Source organism: Aptenodytes patagonicus, unplaced genomic scaffold (genome assembly GCF_965638725.1).
Source record: "Aptenodytes patagonicus unplaced genomic scaffold, bAptPat1.pri.cur scaffold_477, whole genome shotgun sequence".
NCBI classification, from domain to species: Eukaryota; Metazoa; Chordata; class Aves; order Sphenisciformes; family Spheniscidae; genus Aptenodytes; species Aptenodytes patagonicus.
The window spans coordinates 3,383-31,095 of NW_027472378.1; the positions used below are offsets into that span (position 1 = coordinate 3,383).

Here is a 27,713-nt window from a genome sequence, read left to right on the forward strand (position 1 = left end):
GAAGGCGGAGCCGTGCGCCGGGGAAACGGGGGTCCGTGCTCCGGGGAAGAAGCGGGGAACCGGGGCCGCGCAACCCGGGGGAGAAGGGAAACCGGGGAGGGGAGAGGCGCCGTGCGCCGGGGAGGGGACGGGAAACGGGGCCCGCGCACCGGGGAGGCCGGGGACGAGGAGGGCGCCGGGGAACGGGGCCCGTTCGCCGGGGGGAACCGAGGGCAACCGGGGTCCGAGCACCGGGAAACGCGGTCCGTGCAGCAGCGGGGGGGGGGGGGGGGGGGGGGGAGGGAAGGATCGGGGTAAAACGGAGCCCGAGCACCCGGGAAAACGAGGGCCTGTGCACCGGGGGGAACCGGGGCCCGAGCAGCGGCGAGAATAACGAGCATGGCAGCGGGGCCCGAGCGGGGGGCGGCCGGGCCCGAGCTCCGGGCGGCCGGGGGAGCGGGGCCGTGCCCCGGGGAGAGCCGCGGCCGCGCACCGGGGGCGGCGGGGCGGGGCGGGCGGGGAGCCGGGGCCGTGCTCCGGGAGCACCGGGGAAACGGGGGGAGGAGAGCCGTGCGCCGGGGGGGGGGGGGGGGGGGGGGGGGGGCTGCGCTCCGGGGATGGCGGGGAAACTGGGGACCATGCCCGAGCGGTACCGGAGAAATGGGGAGCCCGTGCAGCGGGGATACCGGAGAAAAAGGGGGCTGTGTACCGGGGAAAACGGGGGACCTGCGCGCTGGGGGAGCGGGGGTCGTGCTCGGGGGCCTGGGGACGTGTGGGGGGCCGTAATCCCCCAGCCTGGCCGCGCTCTCACGCTCTTCTTTCTCTCCCTTGCGCCAGGAGCGGAGGATGAGCCGGGAGCCCCCGGCGCGGAGCGCGGCACGCCGCCACCGAGCCCGGTCCGCCGCGGCGCTGAGGATCGCCGGCCGTGCCGAGGAGCCGCGTCGGCGTCCCGCCGTGCCCTCCGCGGGCGCGCGCGGGCGGGGGGTGGCCCCCGGCATGGACGGCCGTGACTTCGCGCCCCCGCCGCGGCTGCTGTCGGAGCGGGGCAGCCTGGGCCACCGGCACGGCGCGGGGCGCGTGGCGGGTTCGGCGCACGGTGCCGTGCAGCCCCCCGGACACTTCCAGCCCACCAAGTACTTCCCCGCGCCCATCTCCATGGCCACGCACACAGGTCAGAGGGGCCGGGGCGGCGGCGGCGCGGGGGGCCGGGAGGGGTGCGGGGGCCCGGTGCACCGGGGGCTCGGCCTCCCCTTTGTGCTGTGCCCGCTGTCACCGCCCGGTGGTTTTGGGGTGTGGGTGTATGGGGGCTCACGTACACGGGGGGCATTTGCCCACCTGCCCGCTCTGCCGGCGCAGGAGGAGCGCGACCCCCGGGCCGGCCCGGCGAGATCCCGGTGCCTGAACAAGGAAGCGTTTTCTGGGCGAACAAGGAGGCCGTTATGCGCGGGGCTGGCGCGGCGGTGCCGTGGCGCGGTGGGGAAAGGCCAGCAAACCCCGGCTCTATATAAAAGCGCCGAAGTGTCAGGGTGAGAAGGGGTTTGCAGCGCGTGCGTTTGCCTCTGCAGCTGGTCTCCTGCTGGAGACGGACAAAGCGCGGCGCGCGGCCGAGCACGGCACGGCCAACCATGCCGCACCGGGATGGGGCTCGCCGGATCTGGCCACTGCACCGGCATCCACAGCGTGTGCTGCCCGCTCGGCTTTGTGTGCGGTGGCGTGCGCGGAGGGCGCTTGGCTGCGGCCGAGCAGGGTTAAAGCGGGGTGCAGGGTGCCTAAAGTGGGGTAACACGGCGTGGGGGGGCTTTGAGGGTGCAGGGGCAGCGAGCGGGGCGCAGGCAGCGGGGGAGCTGGTCTGCTGCCGCCGAGCTCCAGGACGGAGCCGAAGCGGGAGCAGGGCCGGATCCGGTGTGCAGCGTGCCGGCTCGGCACGGCGCTGCCCGGGGCCTCCCGCTTCCCGCCGGCGCAGGCGGTTTTCTCGCCGCAGCACGGCGGCAGCGCCGGTTATTGTCACCGCCTTGATGAGCTGTGAATACTAATAAAAATTATATCTGCCTTTAATGGGATTACAATTAGTGCATGGATTAGGGCGGGGGCACGGCCGGGCGGTGCGGGGGGGGGGTGGCGGCGGCGGGGGCCCGAGGCTCCTGGAAGGAGGCGGAAAGTGGGGGGCACCGGGGGGTGCCGGGGAGGCGGCGCCGGATTGGGCCCGTGGCCGGGGGCGGTTTTGCTTTGTGCCGGCGGCCCCCATGCTGCAGCCGGGTCCCCAGGACCACCACCAGGCTGGGGGGGGCCGCCCTGGCCTCCCCCCGTCTTCGGGGTGCGGGAGGCCTGAATGGGGGCTCAGTGCCTGTCCCTGGGGTGGGGGACCAGAGTGGGGGCTCGGCCCCTCTCCAGCTCGCGGTGGCCAGGGGGAATTCCCGGGGGATGCTGGTGCTGGGGTGCCGCTGGCTTCCCTTTGGCTTCTCGGCGTGGCGGCGTCCCTGCGGCGGCGGTGGTGGCCGGACCCTCGCGCCCGCCGGGGCCTGGGCGACACATGGGAGCCCGAACGCAACGGAGGTTGTTAAAATAACATGGATCAGGCTAAAAATACCCCAGCAGAAACTTGCCTTAAAAAAAAAAAAAAAAAAAAAAAAAAAAAAAAAGCCAAACCCAACAACAGAAAGAGCTAAAAATATTCCCAGCTTTGGCAGGGCCGGCGCAGCCGGAGCCGTTCCCGGCGAGCCGTGCTCGGAGGCTCCGCGCGTACGGGAACGTTGCTCAAGCGAATAAAAATGCTAATTTAGTGCCCAGCACAGTGCTGGGGCCGGCGGGAGGGGGCTCCCGGGCCCGGCACCCCGGCGTCCCCACGGCGCGGCTGTGCCACGGGGCCGGGAGCCGTGGCAGCGCACGGAGCGGTAATTAACGCCGATGATTGATAATTACCCCACCCAGCAAATAAAGCCAGCCCGCGGTTTGCCGGGCGGCCGTGGCGGGCCGGCGTGGCACGCGGCAGCCCCGGGGCACCGCGCCGGCCAGGGGGGCTCCGGCCACACTCCCCCAAATGGCTACCGGCAGCGGGCCGGACTACACCTCCCAGGAGCCTTTGCCGAGTGCTGGGGGCCGGAGGCCGCCCTGGGAAGGGGAGATAAAAACTGTTTAGCTTGATTTTATTAAAGCCATAATTCAGGGCTGCGCAGTTATTGCAAACAAATGCTTCGGTTTGCGTCTGGTTTTGGCACCGGGACCATGCAAATGACGGTGCAAGACGGCGCTGGGGGCCGGAGCACAGGGAGCCGCGGCCCTGCCCGGTAGGGTCGGGGGGGACAAGGACCCCTGGGGCTGCCGGGAGCCCAGGCCAGGCCAGGGTGCAGCCCCCGCTCCCTGATCATGGTGCTGCCGGGGGCACAGCCCGGCTGGTGGCCGCGGTCCCACCGCGCCGGCACGCCCGTGCTGACCTCCGTGCAGAGCGGGCCTGGGGGTCCCAAGGCCCCCACCGCAGGCAGGGGGGCGGGAAACTTTGGCAGAGGCTCGGCTGAGCCCGTGCTTTATGCTGGGGCCTCAATTTTTGCCCTTCTGACGTTTTTATGGACTAATATATAGTTGAGTTCGCGCCGGGCTGTTTGTCACCGCGACGGAGCCGTCGGTGCATTGCAATGTATAACAGCGCTGGGGGGGGCTTGCACAAGCGCGCTGGGCTTTGCCGGGAGCACCGCTGCCGTGGCGGTGCCGGTGTGCAGCTTGACCCCAGTGGTGCTGCTTTGCAGCCCGGTGGTGGTTTGCATCCTGGTGTGGGCGTGCAGCCTGGCCGTGGCAGTGCCGGTTTGCAGCCAGGTGTGGGTGTGCAGCCCGGCCGTGGCGGCGCGGGTGTGCATCCCGGCGTGGGTGTGCATGCCAGTGGCGGTGGACGGGGCGGTGAGCCGGCGGCGTGGCGCTGGCGGCCGGCTGGGCTCCCGCAGCTGTCCCCCTCCCTGGATTAAGTTGCAGACCGGGCGCTGCGCGGTTCCCCGGCATGTCGGGGGGGGGGGGGGGGGGGGGGGATGGTGGGGGGCAGGTGGGGACGGTGGCCCCCAGCCGGGGTGGTGACGCGGGGCTGGGTGCCAGCGTCGCAGCCGCTCCGCATCGCGGCTTCCTCATTAATGACTGAAGATGGGGTCTGACGAGGGGCTGGGAGGCCACGGTACGGCACCGGCACGGCTCCGGCACGGCTGTGGCACAGGGGCTCCCCGCTCCCCCCCTCGGCACCGCGTGCCAGCCCGGCCGTGCCGCCGCATGCGCTGCATTTTAAAAAGTAGGTGTCAAAGTTAAAACAGATTTTGAGATTAACTCGTCTGCTCCTCGTTAGCCACACTTGTGCCGGGGTGGCCGGGGACACACACACACACACACACACACACACGCGTGCGCGTGTCCGGCGGGAAGAGCGGGATGCGGAGAACCCCCGATCCCGTGGAATTACCCTGGAGTGGTTTCATCTGTTCGTTAGCGATTAGATGGATCCGTGCGGAGACGCTGCTGCTGCGCGCCGGGGCCTGGGGGGACGGGCAGCCCGAGCAGCCGCGCGGCGCGATCCGGGCAGCTGCCGTTAGCCCCGCTCGCCGCTGGTAAATGCGGTGATTGCCCCAAACTGGGGGGGTGCGGGGGTTCTCAGCACCCTGGGCTGCGGGCACTTGGCCTTTGCCTCCTGTCCCTGCAACCCCCCCCCCGGGACTGCCTGACCTGGGGGGGGTCCCATGCCAGGGGGGCTGGGGGCAGTGCTGCCGGCAGTGCCGCCACCGGGTTCTGTGGGCCAAGCACCGTGTGCTCAGTGGGCTCGGGGCTGATCCTCTGAGGGGGGACTGGGGGTGCAGACGGGCTCCACAGAGCATTTGGGTGCCCCTCTGGGCATCCCCGGCCCCCCAGGACCCCCCGGCCCCCCAGGACCCCCCGGCCCGGAGTGTCCCCGGCCCCCCCGCAGCCGGTTACTCTCCCGGCGCCGATGGCAGTGATCACGACAGCTGAGCCGGGGAATTACGGTGGAAAATAAAAATAGCAGGATTTGGCGATTCGGTGACTCTGCAGAGATTCACACGGGCTGTGTGCCCCCCCCCCCCCCTCCCCCCCCCGGTAAATAAACACTCACCCAATAATCTCATTCTTGGAGTTCTTCTTTATCCGCTCCGTAAAACGAAACAGATGGGCACAGTGCGGCCCTCCCTCCCTGCCTGCTGCCCTGCCTGCCGCCCTGCCTGCCCTGCGGCATCGCCCCGGGGCAGGATCCGACCCCACTGGGTGCTGGGGTCCCCCGGCCCCAGGGGGAGGGAGGGGACGAGTCCTCGCAGCCCCTCGGGGTTGCTTCCTCCCGCTCAGTGCATGGGCAGCCTGGGACCCCATGGGTGCGACGCTTTGCAGGGGGTTCATGGGGGCGATGGGGTCACCGTGGGCCCCAAGTTGGGGGGGGGTGTCCCCTGGGGGGGGGGCCGTGTGCTTGGCCTCCGTGGGACACCAGGCCCCCGCGGGGCCGCGCAGGGTGGAACGCTGGGACCCCCTGGGCCCTCCCTGGCTTCCCCGCGGCCCTGGCCTGGGCCGGGCCTGCGGCTGCTCCTAAAATGGCCTCTGGGCTTTGCAAGCCGCATGCGTCTGGTGTGCAAGTCATGCATTGGGCGTGCAAGTCGCGTGTGCCGGCCGCGCAGGCGGCGTGCACCGAGGAGTGTGCACCAGCCCTGCGAGCAGCGTGCGTCAGTCGTGCAAGGAGCGTGCGCCAAGCTGTGTGCACCGGCCGTGCAGGCAGCGTGCGCCGTCCTCGCGAGCCCCGGGCGAGCTGCGCGCGTCAGCCCCGCGAGCCCCGCGCAAGCAGCGTGCACCGAGCGGGGTGTGCACACACGGCCCCGGTGCAGCGCACGGCCCCGGTGCAGCACGCAGCCCCGGCCAGCGTGCAAGCGTGCGGCAGCGCGCAGCCTCTCGGCGGCTCCAGCCTCCCCTTCCCTCTGTCGAAAGCCGACAGCTTGCGAGCGGCACTTAGCACGGAGCGACTGCCGTGTGATTACCCATCGGATAACGTTTTAATTGTACTTCTGGCACTCTGTCAAGCTAATTTGAACTGCATTTCAATATTACAGCATTTATTTAGTGCCATAACAATATGGATTAATCTTAAATTATAACACCGAGGGAATTATATTACGCTTATTTCCTATTTGCCAAATATTTAAAGGGGCCGCGTGGGTTGCAAAGAACGTGGTGGGGTGTGGGGGGGGCCTGGGGGCTGCATCCTGCCCGGATCCGGGGGACCGGGGGTGGCACCTCCCTGGGGTGCCCGGCTGTGGGGACGTGGTGCGGGAGGGTCTCTGCCAGCTCCCGGTGTCTCTGCGTGCGGCCCTGGCCCCGCTAGGAATGTTCCAGCCCCGAAATAGCCGAGGGAGTAACCCAACCCCGCGCCCCGCGCACGTCCCCGCCGCCGTGGGGACCCGGGGACTGTCACCTCACCTGGGTGTGCCCGGGGCTCCGGGGGGCTGCAGCCCCCCCCGCCTCCCTCCGCAAAATGGAGTCCCTAAATATCGGGGTGCAGCCGTGCGCCTGCGCCGGGGGGGCTGGTGGGGTGCAGCCCCCACCTTCCTGGAGCCGTGGGGAGGGGCAGGGCCAGGTCGCCCTGGACAGGGGGGCCAGGGATCCCCTCCCTTTCCCGGCAGTGCCGCCTTGGGGACCCCGTTGCCGGCTGCCGGCCCAGAAACCTGCTGGGCCGGAGCAGCCGTGGCCGGAGTGACCCCCCCCTGGGGCCACGGCCCCCCCGCACCCGTCCTGGCCCCGCTTGCTGGCGGGGGAAACTTTGCGTCTTCCCAGCGCATTCCCATCTGCGCCGCGCTCGGCGTGGGGGTGAAGAGTGGCTTGGGGAGGGGGAAGCGCCCCTTGCCGCCCCCCCCCCCGGTCTCACCAGTGCCCACCCCCACAGCCCGCATCCCCCCCGGTGCTGTCGGTGCGGTCGTGCTGAGACCTGGCATGCTTGTCACATGTGTGACCCTCTGTGGATTTGGGGCCAAGGCAAAAAGTCGTGTCCCCCCCCCCCCGCCCCCCGGCTGCGGTTTGGCGGTGATGAGGGGGAAGCGGCTTCACTTCCCTCTTAACCCTTTCCTCCGGCTGCCGCTTCCCCCCAGCCCCGTTCGGGTGGTCCCGGGCGCCACCAGCCCCAAAACCTGCCAGCACGCCCCCGTCCCCTCCCCTGCCTCGGTTTCCCTGCCCGGCCACGCCGCAGGGTCCGGCTCAGCGTGGGGGAGAGTATGGCATGACCAGGGCCGTGCCGGGGCGGTTGTGGGGTGGCCAGGGCCAGCGCGGTGCCTCCGTGGCTGTGCCAGAGCTGCCGGAGTTCCTGGCATGGGCGCGAGGTGCAAAGCCCCGCACAGCCCCCGAAAAGCTGCCGGAGCCCGGGGCTGGTGTCCGTGGCCAGGGCCACCCTTCCCTCCTCGCTGGCGCTTGGCATGGGGGATTTTCTTGCTGGCCGTGCCGGTGCTGGAGCCGGGAGCGGTGCCGGTGGGGCTGACTCACGGTGCTGGCCACGGGGAGCCTGTCCAGGGAGTTCCCAGGCTGACGCTGCTGGGGGGTGGTGGGGGGGGCCGGGATGAGACCCCGCTGCCCACAGCCTCACGGTGTTGCGCCCGCCCCGGTGTGGGGCTCCTCCGGCACTGCCTGCTCACGGGTGAGATGAGTTGTGCGTGGTCTCAGGGTCCCTTCCCTCTCCTCGCCGGCACCGTGGCCAGAGGGGGCACAGCTGAGGGGCTGCTGTCTAACTGTGCACCGTGCCGAGCCATGCCATGCCATGCCATGCCAAGCTGTGCCATGTTATGCTGAGCCGTGCCACGCCACGCCAAGCCGTGGCAGTGCGGGGCAGAGCACGAGCGTGTGAGGGGCCGGGGCGAGCGTGCGTGTGGGCGTGCGAGGCGGGTGGGAACGGCGTGGCCGGCTGCGGGGCCAGCGTGCGCTGGGGGATCCGGCTGTGCCAGTGGGCGTGAGTCAGCGGGTGGGAGGTGTAGGGAGCGGCGGCCGCGGCCCCACCAGCCCAGCCGGGACGCTCTGCGCCAGCCCGGCCCCGCCACCATCGGCGGGGGGGGTTATTTTTTTACAGCCTGTTTCACAGCTTCCAGAAAAGGCTCGTTCTGGAAACCTCGGCTTCCTGCCCGGCGCAGCCGCCCGGCACACTGCCGGCTCCACGCCCCGCGGCGGGGTCCCCCGGCACGGCCGGGGCTGGGGGCGCGCCGGGGCGGTTGCCCGCGGGCAGCACCGGGCACGACTCCTCCGGGATGCATTGGCACGGCCAGGCCAGCCGGTGGGACGTGCCCACCCATCCCAGTGTGTGCCGGTGCAGGGGGGGCAGCGTCTGGCCCCAGGAGCGCACGGTGCCGGTTCCCAGGGCCGCGGGCAGGGTGTGGCCGTGCCCCCGGCCCACGCGGCCCCTGCCCGGGCTCGGCCCCCGGCCGGCCGGCACAGGAAGGAGTGAGCTGCCTGAAACCACATCCCCAACACTCATCCCAGAGGCATCCCGGAGGGATTAGCCGGGGAGCGTGGGCCGGCTTAGAGAGCAAAGCATCGCTTCCTGCCCCGGCCGGGCGGCCGGCCAGCCCGGGCTCCTCCGCGCCGTGCCGAGCTGTGCCGGAGAGGGGGCGGGCGGCCGTGGCCCCGCCAGCCCACGTCGGCACACACATATGGATGCGGGGAGCGGGGCCACGCGGCGAGGGGCGGACGGTGCTCCCTCCCTCCCGCCTGCCCGGCCGCTGGCCACCAGCTCCGATGTTTCCACCATGATCTCACGGCTCGGCCGGGGTGGGGAGCACCGGCCTGGGCCTCCCCGGGAGGTCCTGGGGCCCCACCGGGCTGTGGGGGAGGCCACCGGGGTCAGGGTGGGGGCTGCCCCCCTGCCCTGTGCTTCCCATGCTGGCCGTGTCCTCCTCACATGCCTGCTCCTCCCTGCACACGTGTGCACACATGCATGTGCACGCACATGCACACACATGCGGCTCCGCCCCTGTGCCCTGTCTGCAGCCGGTGCCCCCCCACCCCCCACCCCGTGGTGTCACGGCCCCGGGGAGCTGCTGTCCTGGTCACAAGTGGCTGTCCCCGTGTCCCCAGCCTTCCTGCCACTGCCTCCCAGGCGCTGGCAGGGCTCTGGCTGCCGTGGCTAGCAGCTGCCCGTGCTGGGAAGGGGATGGCCCGGCTTGCCCTGGCACGGCATGGCACAGCCCGAGCCCCGGCGAGGTCGGGCTCGTGCCGGCACTGGGGGCAGTCGGTGTCCACCAGCAGCTCAGAGCTGCCGCTGGAGTCAGGGCGAGAGCAGCAGCGTGGGGACCCACACGTGTGTGCAAAGCCTCCCGTGCGCCGGCACACGTGTGTGCCCGGGGCATGCACACGGGGTCAGGGCAGGGCACTGGTGCCCCTCACAAGGCTCTGCTGCACCTCGCACACCTCGGTGCGTGTGCGAGCCCCGTGGGGCTGAGGGGGCGTGAGGGGCGTGCATGCACAAGGGCTGTGATCGCACGAGGGACATGCGTGCTCATGAGCGTGCGTGTGTGCAGAAGGGATGCGTGTGCACAAGAGAGGTGTGTGTACAAGAGAGGTGTGTGTACAAGCGGCGTGCATGCACGAGAGGCGTGCGTGCACGAGGGATGTGCATGCAGAAGCAGCGTGCATGCACGAGGGGTGCACAAATGCAGCGTGGGCTGCGCGCAGCCCTGCAGCAGGCGTGTGCACACGAGTGTGCACGAGCGAGCGTGGCGGTGCGGCAGGGCGGGCGGGCAAGCGGGGGCGCGGGCAGCCCTCCCTGACTCTCTCCTCTCCCACCGCAGCTGGCAGCGGCCTGATGGGGAACGCGCCCGCCTCATCCTTCATGGGGGGCTTCCTGAGCAGCAGCCTGGGCTCGGGGGCACCCAGCCACCCCGCCGGCCCCACCGCCTCCCCCCCGGAGCCGGCTTTCCGCGGGCCTCACTCCGGCACCTCCCAGATCTGGTTCTCGCACTCCCACGAAGGTGAGCGGGCGCCGGGGCAGGGATGGGTGGCAGCACCCTGGGGCGGGCAGGGTGTCCCTGCGGGGTGTCCCGGTGGGGTGGCCGGGATGTGGCCGGGGCTCTGCCTGGTGCCGGCGGGTGACGTCCAGCTGGCACCCACGTGGACGGGGTTTGGACCTCCCAGGTGCTGGCACACGGGGTGGTTGTGGCAGGCGGCCGGCGCGGGCACACGGTTGGCACACAGCGAGCTTCGGGGTGGCAGCGGGGGGGGGGGCAGCGTGCCCCACAGACCCCCCTGGGCATCCACGGGGACCAGGCTCAGCCCCCTGCAATCAGGACTCAGGGGGATCCAGAGAGGCTTGTGCCGGGCTGCAGACCCCTGCCCCATGCCTGGAGCCGGTCTGAGGCCGGGCCAGCTCGTGTCACTGGTGATGAACCAGGGGCCGTGCTCCCCTCCCGTGGCGGGGATCCCCGGGGCAGCGAGCGCAGCCCCGGTTAAACAGACACCCCAGTGTGGTGGGAGCGGGGGGTTCCCCGCAGCCTGGCACGGCCCCCGGTGCCCCGCGGTGCTCCGGCGTCCCCGTCCCCACCTGAGCGGCCGGAGCGAGGGCCGACAGAGTTAAGGAGCGGCGAGGTGGTATTGGCGCGGGGCCCTGGCAGCCGGCCCAGCTGGTAGTTTGACCGGCTGCCAGTTGGCTCCCAGCATGCCGGGGCCTGCACGGCGCGCCGGGGGGGGGGGGTTGCGGGGGGGGGGGGCCGGGTAGCACACGCGGCTCCGGCAGCGCAACGCCCGCTGCTGACGGACAGCCCGCCTGAGCGCGCTGGCTAACCAGCCTGCAAGGGCCGTGCTGAGCCGCTGCGATACGGCCGCTGCCGCCATGAGTCTGTGGGGTCTCAGCCCAGTGGCAGCTCCCGGGGGGGCGGGGGGGGTGGTGGTGGTGGTGTCCCTGGCCCAGAGGAGATTACAGGCTCTGGCAAAGCATTTATAGCTGGAGCGGTGCGTGGCTGGGCTGCTGCGGTGCGGTGTGCGCCGTGGCATGGCACAGAGACGCCGTGGGGGGCCGTGCGCCTGTGAGCGCGCCCCGGCCCCCCTGACCGCCATGCCCTCAGCCCCGGGGTACCCCCGCTTCTCTGGGAGCCTGGCCTCCACCTTCCTGCCCATGAGCCACCTGGACCACCACGGCAACAGCAATGTCCTCTACGGCCAGCACCGCTTCTACGAGAGCCAGAAAGGCAGGTACCGGGGTCCCGGCACGGCACCGTGGTGCCACCGCAACCTCCGGGGCTGGCCAGGGTCCCCCACGGGGGCACGTGTCCCCAGCCCGGCAGGGGATGGCGGAGAGGCCGCCGGGCAGGGGTGGGGGGCTCAGTGCCTGTCCCCGGTGCCGGTGCCCGGCGTCGGGGCGGGGGGCCGGCAGCGGCGCAAGCGCTGGGTCCCTGGGGAGGAGCGGGGCCGGCGGGCACGGGGTGGTGAGCACCCGTCCCAGCCGCCGCTCTCGCTTTTCACAATATTGTGGCGGGCGCTTAATAGGGAACATTGTTTGGGTGGGAAATAGAGCTAATTAGGCTGTGCCTTCCCCCACGCTCCTCCCCTCGTTAGCGGGGAGCTGGCGCTGGCATGGCTGCGGCCCCGGGCGCCCGGACCACGCCGTTGTTTGGCAGGGGCCCACGGGGGGGCTCACCCATCGCCCTCCCCTCCAGATAACTTCTACCTGCGCAACCTGCCTGCCCAACCCGCCCTGCTCCCCGCCGGCCATGGCTTCCCCGGCATCGCCCGCGCCGCCCCCGGACCCCCCGCCGGCTCCTGCAGCCGGGAGCGGGAGGCCGGACCCCTGCCCAAGACCCCCAAGGACTACGACCGCTTCCTGGTGGGCAAGGAGAAGGCGGGCAAGGGGGACCCCAAGGAGCGGCCGCCCGAGGAGGACCCCAAGGAGCGGCACAAGGCGGTGCTGCCGGTGCTGCCGGAGGGGCACTGCAAGGAGGGGCTGCCCCCCCGGGGCGATGGCCGCCCCAAGCACCTCGCCTCCTGCCTGCTGGGCGCCAAGGGGCTGGAGGGTGATGCCGGCCGCGCCGTGCTGCCCAGCTGCGCCGGCAACGTCCTGCCCCGTGCCGGCCGCTGCAGCGCCAAGGAGCCGTGTCGGGGAGAGCGGGAGCCGGGCGCCCCCGAGGCGCCCCAGCCCTACGGCGAGTGCGTGGAGCGGCGGCAGATGCTGCACCACGCCGTTTCCTATGCGGTGCCCGCCGGGCCGGCCCCGCTTGGCCCCGCCGCCGGCTCCTTCCCTTGCCTGCAGCTGCACGCCGGCTCCGAGGTGCTGTGCCCGCTGCCGGAGCCGGCCGGCCGGGAGCTGAAGCTGAGCGGGGCCACGCTGGTGCCCTCAGTGGGACACCTGACGGACAAGAGCCGCTCCTTCCAGGTGGCGGCGGAGGCCGGCGGGCTGGAGCGCGCCGAGGGCAAGGAGCGGCATGCCGAGGCGGGGGCCGAGCCCCCGGCCGCTTACGGTGGCCCCTTCCACCACCCACTGAAGGCGGAGGGCCCGGCGGAGCGGCGGCTGGAGTGGGGGGGTCCCGGTGCCCGGCTGAAGGGGCTGGAGTACCTGGGCGGGGGGGCGGCTGAGGGGCCCCCCTTTGCCAGCCGGGGCCCGGCGCCCAAGGGTGCTCTGGAGAAGGGCTACTTCGAGGTGCCGCCGGCACCTGACTGCTCCCGCGCCGCCCGCCCTGACCCGCTGGGCGTCCGGGTCGGCCCCTCCTGCTGCACTTTAGAGAAGGGCCCCCCCAAGGACACCCCCCCAGGGCCGGGTCCCCAGAAAGTGGCACGGATCCGGCACCAGCAGCATCCCGAGGCGGAGGCGGCCGGCACCGGCCCCGAGGGCAAGCGCAAGCCCCTGGAGCTGAGCGCCCTGGGCTACGGTGGACCCCCCCTGCCCCCCTGGGGCGTGCAGGGTCAGGGACCCCCCCTGGCCGTGACGGAGGAGCGGAAGGGACCCTACCTGGACCCCTTCGGCACGAGTCTGCAGCAGGCTGCGTTGATGACTCAGGGCCCGGTGCTGGGCCAGGAGGTGCCGGCCGCCCCGGACGAGGTCTCGGCCATGAAGAACCTGCTGAAATACAGCAACCAGGCGCTGCTGGGGGGGCAGAAGGGCCCCCCCTTCGTGGGGCTGGGGGGCGTCAAGGGCAGCTGTGCCCACCAGGACGCCAAGTTCCCCCCGGGAAAGGGGCAGCCGGAGCTGGAGCGGCCGGACTGTGCCCGCGGCCGGGAGCACGACGGGCTGGCCCCCGGCGAGGGCGAGGTGCGGCAGCCGCCCGTCGGCATCGCCGTGGCGGTGGCGCGGCAGAAGGACACACTCGGACGACCCGAGCCCTCCTACGGCGGCGGCGGCGGCTCCGGGCGGCAGGGCCGGGCAGCTGCTGGCATCAAAGGTAGGGCCCGGGGGCCGGGGGGGTGGCGGGGTGCCGGTGGTGCCACGCTGACGCCACCATCCTGTCCCCGGCACAGCGGGCACCGCGCGGCCCATGCACCTCATCGACCTGGAGGCAGAGGAGGAGCGGGGCCGGCTCTGCGAGGAGCGCCTGGGGCTGCCGGGGCGAGAGCTCCTTCTCCAGTAAGCGCCATGGCAGGGGGACAGGGGGGTCCCTGCCCGCCGGGGCTGGTCCCCACGGTGTCACGCTGCCCCGTGCCCCATGTCCCCCCTCTTCCCGCAGGGACAACAAGGACCTGGTGGAGTTCGCCCGGATGCACCCGTCGGGGGGGTGTCCCGGGGAGCTGACCCCCCACCTGATGATCGCCGGGGGCTCCTCGCTGCCGGCGGGGCAGCTCGGGGGGGACCCCGCCGCCCACGCCCACCCGGCGCACACGCACTGGCTGCCCCGCACCCGCAGCCCCTCCATCTGGATGGGGGGACATTCCTACGGTCAGTGCCGCCAGCAAATTGGGGGGGGGGGGGCTGCGGCAGTGGGGCTGGCTGGGTTCGTCCCCCCCAGCAGTGGGGTGCTGCCCCCCCCTCCCCCCCCCCGCCTCGGCGCTGACGGCCCCCCCGCCCCGGCCCCGCAGGCATCGGCCACCCCGCGCTGCACCAGAACCTGCCGCCCGCCTTCCCTGCATCCATGCCCAGCACCATGCAGCCCGTCTTCCCCCTCTCCCAGGACCCCCCCACCCAGCTCGTCATCCTGCCCACCGAGCCCCCTGCCCACGGCACCCCCCACACGCTGGGTGAGGCTGGGATGGGGGATGGCGGCGAGCACCCCCCCGCCCCCTTGCGCTGGGCGGCCCCGGGGACACTGCTGCGGGGTTTGGGGCTGGGGGTGCTGGTGGGGGGGAAATGGGGTCCCTGTGGGTGCTTTTGGGGGTGCAGGGGTGGGAGATGGGGGACCCTGTGGGTGCTGCTGTGGGATTGGGGGCGCAGGGGAGGGTGATGAGGTCCCTGCTAGTGCTGCTGCGGGTACAAGGGTGGGAGATGGGGTCCCTGTGGATGCTGTTGGGGGTGCAGGGGGGGGAGATGGGGTCCCTCTGGGTGCTTTCGGGGGTGCAGGAGTGGGAGATGGGGGTCCTGCAGCTGCTGGAGATACAAGGGGGGGAGATGGGGTCCCTGTGGATGCTGCTGGGGGTGCAGGGGAGGGTGATGGGGTCCCTGCAGGTGCTGCCAGGGTTGCAGGGCTGGGGAGGGCACCGCTGGGATCCGCAGGGCGACCCCAAGGTGGGTCCCTGGTTGACCCCCTGCCATCGGCAGCCGACGTGATGGACCAGGCGTCACTGTGGCCCCCGATGTACCCGGGCCGGGGCCCCGGCGCCCACCTGCAGCACACGGGGCAGCTGCCCGTGTACTCGCGCTCCCAGTTCCTGCGGCAGCAGGAGCTCTACGCCCTGCAGCAGCAGCAGCGGGCGGCCCAGGCCCTCGAGATCCAGCGCCAGGCGCACGTCCAGGTGCCCGCGGGGCTGGGGATGGGGGGGGGGGGTAAGGGGGGGCTGGGGTGTGGGGTTGTGGGGCGGGATGGGATGTGGGGCTGGCTTGCGGATGCAGGGTTGGGGTGTAGGGTGGGGATGTGGGGCTAGGATGGGGCTGGGGTATGAGATGCAGGGCTGGATGCGGGGCTGGGGTGTGAGATGCTGCTGTGTGAGATGCGGAGCAGGGCAGGGGGATGCAGGGCAGGGCTGGGGGGCAGGGGCCAGGCTGGGGGGCAGGGGCCGGGCGGTGGGGCTGGCCTGTGCTGACCTCGGTGTCCCCTGCAGCGGAAGCCGGAGGAGCAGCCCCTGGAGCTGGAGGACGGGGGTCCCGAGAAGCCTCTCAAACCTTCCCACAAAGCAGTTGCCTTAAACCCCCCGGCCAAGGGCCTGTCCTCGGCGGCCCCCGGGCCCCCCAAGCTGTCCCCTTGCTGCCACTCTCCGGCCCTGCGGCACCCGGCCAAGTGCCCCGTGGCCCTCCCCACGGCCCCCTGCACTTTACCCGTCTGCCCCGCCGCCAGCTCCGCCGTGGCCCCCCGCTCCCCGGCCGACAGCCCCCTGCCCATCCAGAGCAAGGGCAGCGATGGCGAGGACAAGCGCGGAGAGGGGCAGCCGCCGCGCGACTACCCCAAGTCACTGGAGCCAGGTAGGACCGGGATGGCGAGGAGGAGGAGGGTGGCCGCGGCGCCAGGGGGTGCCGTCGGGTCCCCGCTGAGCATCACCCGCTTCCCTGCAGACCTGCCCCCCGGCTACAGCTACCCCGCTGCTGGCATGGGCTTCTCCGAGGCGCACTCCGCCGAGCCGGCTGACCCCGACACTATGCATGCCGGCTCCCCGCCGGCTGAGCCCGAGCAGTCCCGGACCTTCAGCCCCGCTGGGGAGGTGCTGCGGGAGCCGGGCCCCCCGCGGGAGCCGTCAGCTGGGGGGGCGATGGCCGAGGGTCCCGGGGTGCTGCTGCACCGTCACCACCTCCTCCTCGCCCCGGGGCCCCTCTGCGGGGAGCGGGGGCCGGCCCCGGCCGCGGGGGCCGCTGAGGAGCGGGCGCCGGTGCCCTTCGGGGTGCGCCGGGAGGTGGCTCAGGGAGCGCCTGAGCAGAGCCCGCCGGAGCAGCAGCGCCCGGTGCCCGTGGTGGGGGCCTCCCCGCTGCCCCCCGCCGTGGAGGAGGAGGAGGAGGAAGGCGACAGCGATGGCTCAGAGCCAGAGGGCAGCTGCGACGAGGAGGATGGCGATGGCCCCGGCGGGCGACAGGGCTGCCCAGGCGGGCTGGAGGCACTGATTGCCGCTGGCATCGACCTGGGGGAGCTGCCGGCGCTGGGCTCCCCTGGGGAGCCCCCCCCGGCCCCCCCCTCGCCCGGCCCCCACACCTCAGGGATCCCCGGCATCGCCCTGCTCAGCGAGCTCGCCGACCTGGAGCTGCGCCGGCGCCGCTGCGACCTGGCCCTGGAAGGTGAGCGGCCCCCGGTGCCCCCCAGCAGCCCCTGCCCCGCGGCGCCCTGTCCTCTCGGTGCCCCCTGCCCCCCGGTGCCTCCTGTCCCGCAGTTGTGTGCCTTGGTGCCCCCTGCCCACGGTGCTGCCTGTCCGCGGGGGTGCTCAGCGGGTGCTCTCTGCGGGGCGTGCAACAGAGAGGGGTCACGCAGCGCGTGTGCGATGGAGGAGCCGTGCGGTGTGTGCGCAGTGGAGGGGCCGCTCTTGCACGAGCTCTTGCACAAGCAGGGCTGGGCAATGCGCGTGTTGTGCAGTGGAGAAGGGGGCCGCGCGCACGCCGGCAGTGCAGGGGGCTGAATGCACATTTGCGGTGCAGGGGGCTGCCTGCGTGTCGGCAGCGAAGGGCTGCGTGCCGGTTTGCAGCGTGGGGCTGCATGCACGCTAGCGGCAGAGGAGCAAGAGGGCTGTGTACGTGCCGGTGGTGCGGTGCGGTGCGGTGCCCAGCGGCCAGGCCCTGCTCGCAGCCCAGGGCCGTCTCTGGGGCTCTGCTCCAGCGCTGGCTCCAGGCAGGCGCCGGGATTCCCTCCCAGCTCGGCTTCCCCAGGGAATCCCGGGGGCCCCGGCGGGGAAGGCCGTCCTGGCGCGTCCCCAGCGCTGCCGCGGGCGGGTGGCGCAGGGCGGATGCGTGGCGGCGGGGCCCCGCGTGCTCGGCGCTGCCCGTGGCCGTGCGCGGCGTGGGGCCATGATGCTGTGGGGCGGGGGGTGGGGGGTGGGGGGGGGTAGCCGTGGGGCACTGCTCCCCGCCGCTCGCCCTGCCGCAGATGGGGTGGCCGGATGGGGCGCGTCACCACGTCCCTCCCAGCCCTGGCCTTGGCTTTGCTCGCCGATGAGTTCATCGCTGGCTGCCGCTGCGTGCCCGGCCCCAGCTCCCCCCCCCCGGCCCCCCCCCCGCCCCACGGCCGCCCGGGGACGCTGGCCGTGCCGCACATACGGCGCCCTGCGCACCGTCCCCCTGCCCGCCACCACCCCCTGCGTGCCCTCATGGCTACCCTGGGGCACCCCGCTCATACATGGCACCCCACGGTACGGCCCCGTGCCCCACAGCGCGCCCTGCCCCGCAGACACCCCTTCTCGCCCCGCACGGCCCCGGTAGCGGTTCCGGTGCCACCATGGCGTGCGCACACATGCACAGGCCGTTGCACAAGAGCACGTGTAGGGCAGCGCGGGGGTCCGGGGCACGTCCTGCCCCGGCCCTGCTGACCTCCTGTCCCGGCAGGGGAGGACGAGGACCTGCTGGCCTTCAACCTGCAGAACTTGGCCACGGTGGCGGCCGCCTGGTCGCTGGTGGAGGCGGCCAGCCGGGAGGGCAGCCCCCCCGCGCTCAGCCCCCTGCCCGCCTCCCCGCCGCCCCGCGCCCGCGTCCCTCGCCGCAAGTACACCTGGACGCCCAAAACCAAGGCCGTGAGTGTCTCCTCGCGTGCGGCTGGGGGCGGGAGGTGGGATGAGTTGTGCCCGGTCTCGGACCCCGGGCTGAGGCTGCCGGCGCTGCGAGCTGCCCACCCCCCTCCCCGGTCCCTAGGTTTGCCCCCTGAAGGCGGCCATCGAGCAGCTCAACACGCAGGAGGTGGAGGTGCGGATGCGGCTGGCCGAGCTCCAGCGCCGCTACAAGGAGAAGCAGCGGGAGCTGGTGAAGCTGCAGAGGCGGCATGACCACGAGTACGTCCCCCGTCCCCATCCCCGTCCCTGTCGGGTCCCGGGGCGGAGGCGGGGGGGCAGCCTGCGGGGAAGGGAGGAGGCCGGGGAGGGAGTGCCCTCCGCCGAGCGGGACAGCGGTGGCAGTCACCGGTGCGATGAGTTCGGGGCCATCCTCAGCCCGGCTCGGCGGAGGGGCACCGCCTGCGGCGGCTGCGCGGCTCAGGGTGCCCCCGGTCTTGCTGCGGCTGCAGGCGTGACGAGAGCTCCCGGAGCCCGGCGCGGCGCGGCCCGGGGCGGCCGAGGAAGCGCAAGCACTCCAGCACGCTGGGCAGGGCCGAGAGCCGCAAGGTCAAGTGAGTGACCGGCGCCGCGTACCCTCCTTGTCCCCGGGGACGGGGCCACCAGCCCTGCTGCCGGGGGGGTCTGGCTGTCCCGCCGCGGGGGTGGCAGTGCTCAGGGGCCGCTCCATCACATCCCCCCCCCCCCCCCCCGCAACCGTCAGCAGCAGCCGCGTTTCGGGGGGTCCAGCCGCTCGCTCCGGCGCGCTCCCGCTCTCAACCCGCTTGCGGCGGGGGGGCTCGGCTGGGCGGCAGCGCCGTGTGTCCCCCCCCGCCCCCCCGCCGGCCGCGGGAGCAGCGTTGCATAAAAGCCTCTTTATCTGCGCCGTATAAAGCCATTGGTCACGCTGCAGCGGCGTTCATCGCTGCCGGCGCTTTATTATTACCCATTAGCTGCCCGGCGCAGCCGTTTCCCCACTCCCGGGCCCTGTATAATTGTCCTTCTCCGCTACAAATTGCCTCTCCCGACAGGCCCATTTGCATAAATCCTCCGAGCGAGTCCAAACACGCTTGGAGCGCGTGTGCGCGCGCGCCCCCAGCCCCCCCCCCTTCGGTAATAACAGTTAAATCTGCGCTAAATGGTTCCTTCAATTAAGACGGAAGGGAAGGAAAAAAAAAATTAATCTCTGGGTTTTATGTCACAAAACATTAGTGAGCGAGTGAAGGTTACGGGGGGGGGCGGGGAAGAAGAGGGGGAGCCGGCGGCTGGCGGCGGCGGGGGGGGGTGCAGGATCGATCCGGGAGGCGCAGGATGCGGCCGGGGGTGCGGGATCTGGCTGGGGGTGCGGGATCGATCCGGGGGGTGCAGGATCCAGCCAGGGTGCAGGATCCATGTGGGGGGGCGGGCGGGCGGGCGCCGTGCCCACGCCGCGTTCCCCACCAGGGCGGTGAAGACCAGCCTGTCCCTGCTGTGCGCCGAGCTGCGGCGGGACCCCGAGCCCAAAAAGAAGAGGAGCAAGCTGGCCGAGGCGGCGTTCGGCAGCCTCAAGGGCTCCCCGGTGAGTCTGGACCCGCCACCGGCGAACGCCACCCCGGGGCTGGGGGGGTGCCGGCCCCCTCCCGAGCCTCCCTGTGCCCCCCAGGAGAAGGTGCGATGCAAGAAGAGCGGCTCGCAGGGCAAACTGGCCTGCAAGGTGGCTCACAAGGTGTCGCAGCTGAAGCAGAAGGTGAAGAGCAAAGGGCTGCCCGCCGGCATCAGCCCCTTCCGCCGGAAAGACCCCAACCCCGGCAGCCGCATCCAGAAGAAGCTGTCCCGTCCCAAGAGCTCCAAGGCCGTCAAGTACCAGCCGCAGGACCCCGACCCCCGCCAGCCGGCGGGCTTCAAAGGCAAGGCTGGCACGGGGCTGGGGGTGCGGAGCGGGTGCTGGGGGGGCCAGGATGGGGGTGCATCCAACTGCATGGTGTTGGGGGGGTGGCTCGTGCCGGGGGGGGGGGGGTCCCGTGGGGCTGGGAGCAGCCCCAGCCCACCCCGTTCTGCACGGGGAAGCAGCATCTCCCTGGGCATGGCGGGGGGTGCAGGGGCCGCCCCTGGGTGCGCGGCGTCCCTCATCGCTGCCCCCTCCTCTTGTAGATGAGCACGACGGGGACACAGACAGCGAGGACGGTGACGACGAGCCAGGCTTGTCCCTGCTGCCCTCGGTGCCCGTGGCCGTGCTCGGACCCTCCCCGTCTTCCGTGGTGAAGATGGAGGCCAACGAAAAGGCTAAGAAGAAGAAGGAAAGGCAGGGACTGCTAGGTAACGGGATCGCCCCGCGGGGATGCTGGGGGGACGCGGGGGACGGGGACCCTCTGGGTGCACGTGCCAGGGCTCAGGCTGGTGCCCTGAGCCCCGTTCCCCCACCCCGTAGGGCCCTGCCGCCTCGGCAGCCCCGAGGGCGAGGTGAAGATCAAGCGGCGGCCGGTGAAGCCGGGGACTGGCAAACTGGAGAAGGTGCCGGCACGGCGGAAGGCGGGTGGCTGCGAGGAGGGCGGCAAGAAGAAGCTGAAGGCCAAGCCCAAGGAGAGCCTCCGGCCGCCGGCCCCCAGCGGTCCCAGCGCCCCGGCCCCCGCCGGCAGCCTCTTCGCCGGCACCGACCCCCGGCACTTTGGGCCGAGGGACGAGGGGGCTCGCCTGGCCAGCGAGAGGCTGAAGAAAGCCACGCGCAAGAGCAAGGTGCTGCAGTCAGCCCTGAGGGTGAGTCGGGGAGGGGGGGCAGAGGGTGGGGGGCACCCATAGGACCATGGGGTGCAGAGGGATAGGTGCAGGATTTGCGCGGGCTGGGGGCGCTGGTGGGGCTGGGGGGCACCGATGCACGGGCTGGGGGTGCTGAGGTGGTTGGGAGCAGCGATGGGCCCGTGGGGTGCAGGGGCTGGGGTGGTTGGGAGCAACCGGTGGGCCCCAGAGGGCTGGGGTCACCGCGGCGGTGGGGGGGGGGAGGCCATCGGCCGGCTCTGACCCACCTCCCGCAGCGAAAGAACGGGGCGCTCTCGCTGGCCCTCTCCCCCCGGAGTGCCAAGACCATCCTGAGCAAGGGCAAGAAGCTGGCCAAGGTGAAGAGCAAAGTGGCCACCAAGCAGGTGAGAGGCAGGGGCCAGACCCCTGTCCCGGGCACGGCCACCCCCCTGCCGTGCCCCCCCCCCAGCGCCCTCAGCTCCCTCTCCCGCAGTGCAAGGGCCGGGCGGTCAGCAAGCTGCTGGAGAGCTTCACCGTGGAGGATGACTTCGACTTCGACGACAACAGCAGCTTCTCGGAGGAGGAGGAGGAGGGGGGCTGCCTGGCGGGGGTGGCGCGGGGGGGATGCCGCTCCCCCCTGCCCCATGCCTGTGCCATCCAGAAGGAGGATCTGCGGGACGGGCTGCACATCCTCATCCCCAAGGAGGACAGCTTGCTCTACGCCGGCAGCGTCCGCACCATCCAGCCCCCCGACATGTGAGTGGGGGCCGGGGTGGGGGTCCCTGCCACGGGTGGGGATGCCGGGGCGGCCGGGTGGGCACTGAGTCCCCCCTCCATGCTCCCCTCCATGCTCCCCTCCGCAGCTACAGCATCATCATCGAGGGTGAGCGGGGGAACCGGCAGCGCATCTACTCGCAGGAGCAGCTACTGCAGGAGGCGGTGAGCGGGGCGGGGGGCCGGGGCGGGGGGCCCGGCGGGCAGCGCACCCCGCGGAGCCCAGCACGCCGCTTCCTCGCAGGTCCTGGACGTTCGGCCCCAGTCGCGACGCAGCCTCCCGCCAGGCACCCGCGTCTGCGCCTACTGGAGCCAGAAATCCCGGTGCCTCTACCCGGGAAACGTGGTGCGAGGTGAGGAGCGGCCGCGGGTGGCCGGCGGGATGGGGGGGTGGGCCAGCGGGGCAGGGGGGTGGTGTCGGGGACCCCTGCCCCGTCCCGACAGCCCTCCCTGTGCCGCAGGCTCCTCCAGTGACGAGGAGGAGGACGACCCCGAGGCGGTGATGGTGGAGTTCGACGACGGGGACACGGGGCACATCGCCGTCTCCAACATCCGCCTGCTGCCCCCCGACTTCAAGATCCAGTGTGAGTGGGCCGGGGGGGGGGCCGCAGGCAGGGGGTGGGCAGGGGGGCAGCGGGGCTGGCCCTGACCCCCGCGCTCTGCCCGCAGGCACCGAGCCGTCCCCCGCACTGCTGGTCTCCAGCTCCTGCCGGCGGACGAAGCGGTCGTGCGGCGACGTTCCCCCGCCCGGCGAGCTGCCCCCCAGCCTCTGCCCGGACCGCCACGACGGCCCTGAGCCCCCCAAGAACTTGGGCAAGAAGGCGGCTGGCAAGGAGAAAAGCGGTACGGGGGTGGGTGGGGGGGGGCTGCCACCCGTGGACCACCTTCCCCTGGGGGTGCCCAAGGGAGGCAGTGCCGGCAGCGCTGGTGTGAGGGATGGCGGGATGCGGGGAAGGATGCTGGGATGCAGGAAAGGATGCTGGGATGCAGGCGTGGGGGAGGATAGGAGGCAGGGAAGCAGGCAGGGAGAGGGGATGCAGGGAAAGATGGGGTGCAGGGGGTTGGGAGCGGGGTATGGCAGGATGCAAAGGGTGCAGGGCTGGGGATGGAGGAAGGGAGTGGCGCAGGGCGCTGCAGCGACAGGGGAATGGAGATCGGGCTGCAGGGACGGGGGCAGTCCTGGAGCATCCTTGCCTCCCTCCCTCCATCTGTCCATCCTCCATCGCGGCCGCCGGCCCCTCCTGACCCCCGTCTCCCACCAGGCAAAGCTGCGGAGGTGCTGGCGGGCGGCAAGGCGCCGGTGCTGAGCGACCCCTTCCTGGGGCGGCGCGGCGGGCCGCTGCTGAGCTGGTCGGCGGTGGCGCAGACGAAGCGGAAGGCGGCGAGCAAGGGCACGGCCGTGCTGCAGAACCTCTTCCAGGTCAACGGCAGCACCAAGAAGCTGCGGGCCAAAGAGGCCATCTTCCCCGTGCACCACCACCACCACCTCGCCGCCCCCGTCTTTGGCAACGGCTTCGGGGCCGACTCCTTCAGCCGCATCGCCAGCTCCTATGCCTCCTTCGGGGCCGGGGCTGGGCTGGTGCTGCCGGCTGCCCAGAAACTCTTGCGCTCCAAGAAGGCCGAGCGGCTGGAGGCAGAAATGGGCAAAAGCAGCCGGAGAAAGGCAGGCAGCGAGTACCTGGTCAAGCTGGACCACGAAGGAGTGACGTCCCCCAAGAACAAGAACTGCAAGGCCCTGCTGCTGGCCGAGAAGGACTTTGGGGCCAAGCTGGAGCGGCCCCTGGCCAGCCACGGCTATGCCCACGCGGCCCTGGCAGGCAAGGATAGGAAGGGGCGGGCGCCCGTGCACCAGCTGCCCGTGGGGCTGGCGCTGCGGAAATACTCGGGCCAGGCCGAGTTCACCCTGAACTGCGACAGCGACTGCCACAGCTCCTACTCGGACATGGACGAGGACGAGGAGGCGGGTGGGCTGGGCGCCGACGTGCCCTCGCGCTTTATGACCCGCCTCTCGGTTTCCTCCTCTTCCTCGGGCTCCTCCACCTCCTCCAGCTCCGGCTCCATCTCCACCTCCAGCCTCTGCTCCTCCGACAACGAGGATTCCTCCTACAGCTCCGAGGACGAGGACTCCACGCTGCTGCTCCAGACCTGCCTCTCCCCACCCGGTGCCGGCGCTGCTGGCGCAGCCGGAGGCCCTGCGCTCCAAGAGCGGTGCGCCGCAGCGCTGCTTCCTCACCAAGGCCGCCACCGCCGGCCCCAAGGCCAAGCTCAAGCGCAAGGAGGCCCTCAGCTTCTCCAAAGCCAAAGAGTTCTCCCGGAGGCAGCGCCTGCCCTCGGTGGAAACCGGCCAAAGATCTCCGCCTTCCTGCCCGCGCGCCAGCTCTGGAGGTGGTCGGGGAACCCCACGCAGGTACAGCCGGTGCCCGCCGTGGGCATCCGCCGCTGCACGGCACGGGGGGAAAGAGCAGGTGCGGCACCCGGGGGCAGGGGGCACGGGTGGAGGTGAACGGGGTGTACGGCAGGGTGCAGGTGTGTGAGTGCATGGGTGCGTGGCAGGGTGCCTGTGTGCATGGGGCAAGGTGCATGGGGCACGGGCGGGGTGCACGGGTGCAGGTGCAGGGCGCATGGTGCAGCAAGGTGCCTGGGGATACAGGGCAAGGTGCATGGGTGCATGGTAGGGTGCCTGTGTGCACGCAGCGGGGTGCACGGGGCATGGGCCTAGGTGCGTTGGGTGCAGGTGCGTTGGGTGCGTGGGGCAGGGTGCGTGGGTGCGGGGTACACGGCAGGGTGCCAGGGGTTGCGGGGCAGGGTGCTTGAGTGCATGGGGGGGGGGGCACAGCAGCTGGGTGCTCAGGGCAGGGTGCCTGGGTACACCAGCCGTGGCACCTGGGTGCACGGGGTGGGTTCAGTGGGCACGGTGCTTGGGTGCACAGTGCAGGGTGCTGGTTACACCGGCTGTGGCACTTGGGTGCACAGGGCCGGATGGGTGCCGTGGGGAGCATCCCGCCCCGGCTCGGCGCTGCTTTTCCCGGGTGCCTGGGGTCTCTCCGGGCTGGCGGGGCAGGCACGTGCGGGGTCGGGGGTCCGTGCGCCGTCCCTGACCCCCCTCCCGCTCCCCCTCGGCAGCGGCGGGGCATGAAGGGCAAGGCGCGGAAGCTGTTCTACAAGGCCATCGTGCGGGGCAAGGAGACGCTGCGCATCGGGGACTGCGCCGTCTTCCTCTCGGCCGGGCGGCCCAACCTGCCCTACATCGGGCGCATCGAGAGCATGTGGGAGTCCTGGGGCAGCAACATGGTGGTCAAGGTCAAGTGGTTCTACCACCCCGAGGAGACCAAGCTGGGCAAGCGGCAGAGCGACGGCAAGGTGAGGGGCGAGCCGGGGAAGGGGGTGGTGGTGGCGGGTGGCACGCCGGCGAGGGGGCGGCCGGTGACGCCGTGTCGTCCCCTGCAGAACGCCCTGTACCAGTCGTGCCACGAGGACGAGAACGACGTGCAGACCATCTCCCACAAGTGCCAGGTGGTGGGACGGGAGCACTACGAGCAGATGACCCGCAGCAAGAAGTACCAGGACCGGCAGGACCTCTACTACCTGGCGGCACCTACGACCCCACCACGGGCCGGCTGGTGACTGCCGACGGGGTCCCCATCCTCTGCTGACCCCCCGTGCCCACCCCGGGCGCGGGAGGGGGATGGGGATGGGCAGCACCCCCACCCCCCCACCCCCCCCCCGCCTCCCCCCGCACGCCCCCTCCGCCGCGGGGGCTCCTTCCCGGCAATTATGCAAAGCCCGGGGTGGCCGGGGGGGGGGGGGGGGGGGCATCATCATCGTCGTCGTGGGGGCGCGGGGGTGGGGGTGGGGGGGGCGCTCCCCTACAAGCCATACTTTCCCTAGTACCTCTGACTGTTTGCCAGCAGGTAAAGCAGAAATCAGGTGTGTTGTTCTATTTATTTTGCGTGTAAATATTGTATTTCTTCCGGGAAGTTTTATGGAAAACAGACAAACCAACACAAAGAAAAAAAAAAACAAAAAACAACAGAAAAAAAACCAACAAAAAAATAATAATAATATGGGGCGAGGGGGAGGGGGGGGGGGGGGGGGCGGGGGTCGCGTTTCCGTTTCAGTGCACTGTTTCCCCCCAGCCTGGCTGGGACGAGGACAGCGGGGGAGCTCTGTATATAGGGGGGGACGCGGCGGCAGGGCGGGGGGCTCGGCCCCCCCGGCACAGCTCGGGCACGGAGGCGGGTGGAGGGCTGGCGGGGCGGCTCTCCCGGCCTTTCCCCCCCCCCCCTCCCCTCCCCTCCCCTCCCCTCCCCTCTCCGGGGGTCCCACCGCCGCCCGGCCCCCCAGTGCAATAGCGGGGCGGCCGCGGTGCCGGCGGACGCTGGCCCGTCCCGCCGAGCCCTGCCCGCCCGCCCGCCGCCGCCCGCCGCCCCGCGCTGTAAATGTGTACAGGCCACGCGGCGGCGGGGGCTTTTCCAGTGTAAACACTAAAAACACAAAACAAGACGAAAAAAAAAAAAACAAAACCCTGAACAATTAAAAAAAAAAAAAAAAAAAAGGAAAAAAAAGGAAAAAAAAGGATTAAAAACACAAAGGTTTTATGAACAGCAAACTCTATGTAAAGGCCTTTTAGTATGGAACTTTTTTATTGATAACTTGGCTTATGAATAAATATATGAACCGTTGCTGGCGCCGGCTCCGCTCGCTGCTCTGCCTCAGTTTCCCTCCTGGCGCAGCCACCCCCAGCTGCACCCCGCGCCCCCAGTTACGGGCACCCTCCCCGCTACCCACAGAGGCCTACCCGGCTCGGCGCACGCGTGAGACGGGCAGGGGGCCGGGGCCGCGGGGCAACGGGGCGAGGGTGAAACCCCTGGGCGCCCCGTCCTGCTGCCACCCTCTCCCGCTGGCACCCCGTTCCCCAGTGGCACCCCGTTCCCCGCTGGCACCCCGTTCCGGTGGCACCCCGTCCCGCTGGCGGGGTGCAGGAGGGGGCAGGGGCTGTGCCTCGCGGGGGGGTGCAGGAACGCGGGGCTGGAGGGATGCAGGCAGGGATGGGGGGACGCGGGCAGGGATGGAGGGAGGGACACCCGGGGGGGGGGGAACGGACAGGGCTGCAGCGGGGCTGGAGGGATGCAGGCAGGGATGGGGGGGACGCGGGCAGGGATGGAGGGAGGGACACCCGGGGGGGGGGGGGGGGGGGGGGGGGAGGACACACAGGGCTGCAGCGGGGATGGAGGGTTGCAGGCAGGACAGATGTGGGGCTGGGGGGGGGGGGGGCGGTGAAAGGTGGAGGGATGGAGGAGGGGGGAGGAGGAGGAGGAGGGAGGAAGGAGGGGGAAGGGGCTGGAGGAGTGATGCAGGAGAGGAGGGGGGGAGGCTGCGGGAGGGTGGAAGGAGGATGCAGGCAGGATGCAGGAAGGAGGAGGCTGCCGATGGGGGAAGGGAGGCTGCGGGGAGGGGGGATGACGCTGCAGGAGGGATGCAGGCAGGATGCAGGAAGCTGCAGGCAGGAGGAAGCTGCAAGCACGAGGCTGCAGGCAGAAGGAAGCTGCAGGCAGGAGGACGCAGGCAGGAGGATGCAGGCAGCAGAAGGGTGCAGGCAGGAGGGTGTGTGGGCAGCAGGGGTGAGGCAGGGGGGGTGCAGGCAGCAGAGGTGCAGGCAGGGGGATGCAGGCAAGGGGTGCAGGCAGGGGGGGTGCAGGCGGGGGGGTGCAGGCAGGGGGTGCAGGCAGGGGGTGCAGGCAGGGGGGTGCAGGCAGCAGAGATGCAGGCAGGGGGTGCAGGCAGGGGGTGCAGGCAGGGGGTGCAGGCAGGGGGGTGCAGGCAGCAGAGATGCAGGCAGGGGGTGCAGGCAGGGGGGTGCAGGCAGCAGGGGTGCAGGCAGGGGGTGCAGGCAGGGGGTGCAGGCAGGGGGGTGCAGGCAGCAGAGATGCAGGCAGGGGGGTGCAGGCAGGGGGTGCAGGCAGGGGGGTGCAGGCAGCAGAGATGCAGGCAGGGGGTGCAGGCAGGGGGTGCAGGCAGGGGGGTGCAGGCAGCAGAGGTGCAGGCAGGGGGGTGCAGGCAGGGGGGTGCAGGCAGCAGAGATGCAGGCAGGGGGTGCAGGCAGGGGGTGCAGGCAGGGGGTGCAGGCAGGGGGAAGCTGCCTGCGGCGCTCCGGGCCCCGTCCCCAGCAGCGGGGCGGGCAGAGCCCTCCGACCCCACGTGGAGACAGACGGACAGGCAGAGCTCGCACGCCATTGGCCGCGGCGCAGCCAACCAGAGGGTGTCGGGGGCGGAGCTCGGCGCCCATTGGCTGGCGGGGAGCCCTTTTGTTCTCCCCACCCGGGTGCCGTTAACCCTTTCCCTCCGGCCGGCAGCTGCGGGGGGGGGGGGTTGGGAGGGGGGGGTTCGTGGGTGAGGGGGGGGGTACAGGGGTGCGGGGGGTGTTGGGGGGCGCGGGGGTACAGGGGTGTAAGGGAGCACGGGGTGCAGGAGGG

At 71.6% G+C, this 27,713-nt stretch overlaps 1 protein-coding gene across 1 annotated transcript; it reads left to right on the plus strand.

Moving 5' to 3' along the window:
* Window positions 1-975: 975 nt before the first annotated feature.
* Window positions 976-24,919, plus strand: BAHCC1 (BAH domain and coiled-coil containing 1). The gene is given in 29 exon segments (XM_076364046.1): window positions 976-1,150; window positions 9,762-9,941; window positions 11,031-11,153; window positions 11,622-13,337; window positions 13,414-13,519; window positions 13,620-13,828; window positions 13,969-14,127; window positions 14,645-14,838; window positions 15,145-15,502; window positions 15,593-16,303; window positions 17,558-17,742; window positions 17,861-17,997; window positions 18,228-18,329; window positions 19,198-19,312; window positions 19,397-19,640; window positions 19,885-20,049; window positions 20,162-20,487; window positions 20,763-20,870; window positions 20,960-21,222; window positions 21,330-21,405; window positions 21,485-21,593; window positions 21,702-21,824; window positions 21,910-22,083; window positions 22,503-23,395; window positions 23,397-23,574; window positions 23,577-23,647; window positions 24,364-24,600; window positions 24,688-24,826; window positions 24,829-24,919. Coding segments are annotated over 29 exon segments (7,641 nt in total). The 3' UTR covers window positions 24,894-24,919.
* Window positions 24,920-27,713: the final 2,794 nt, after the last annotated feature.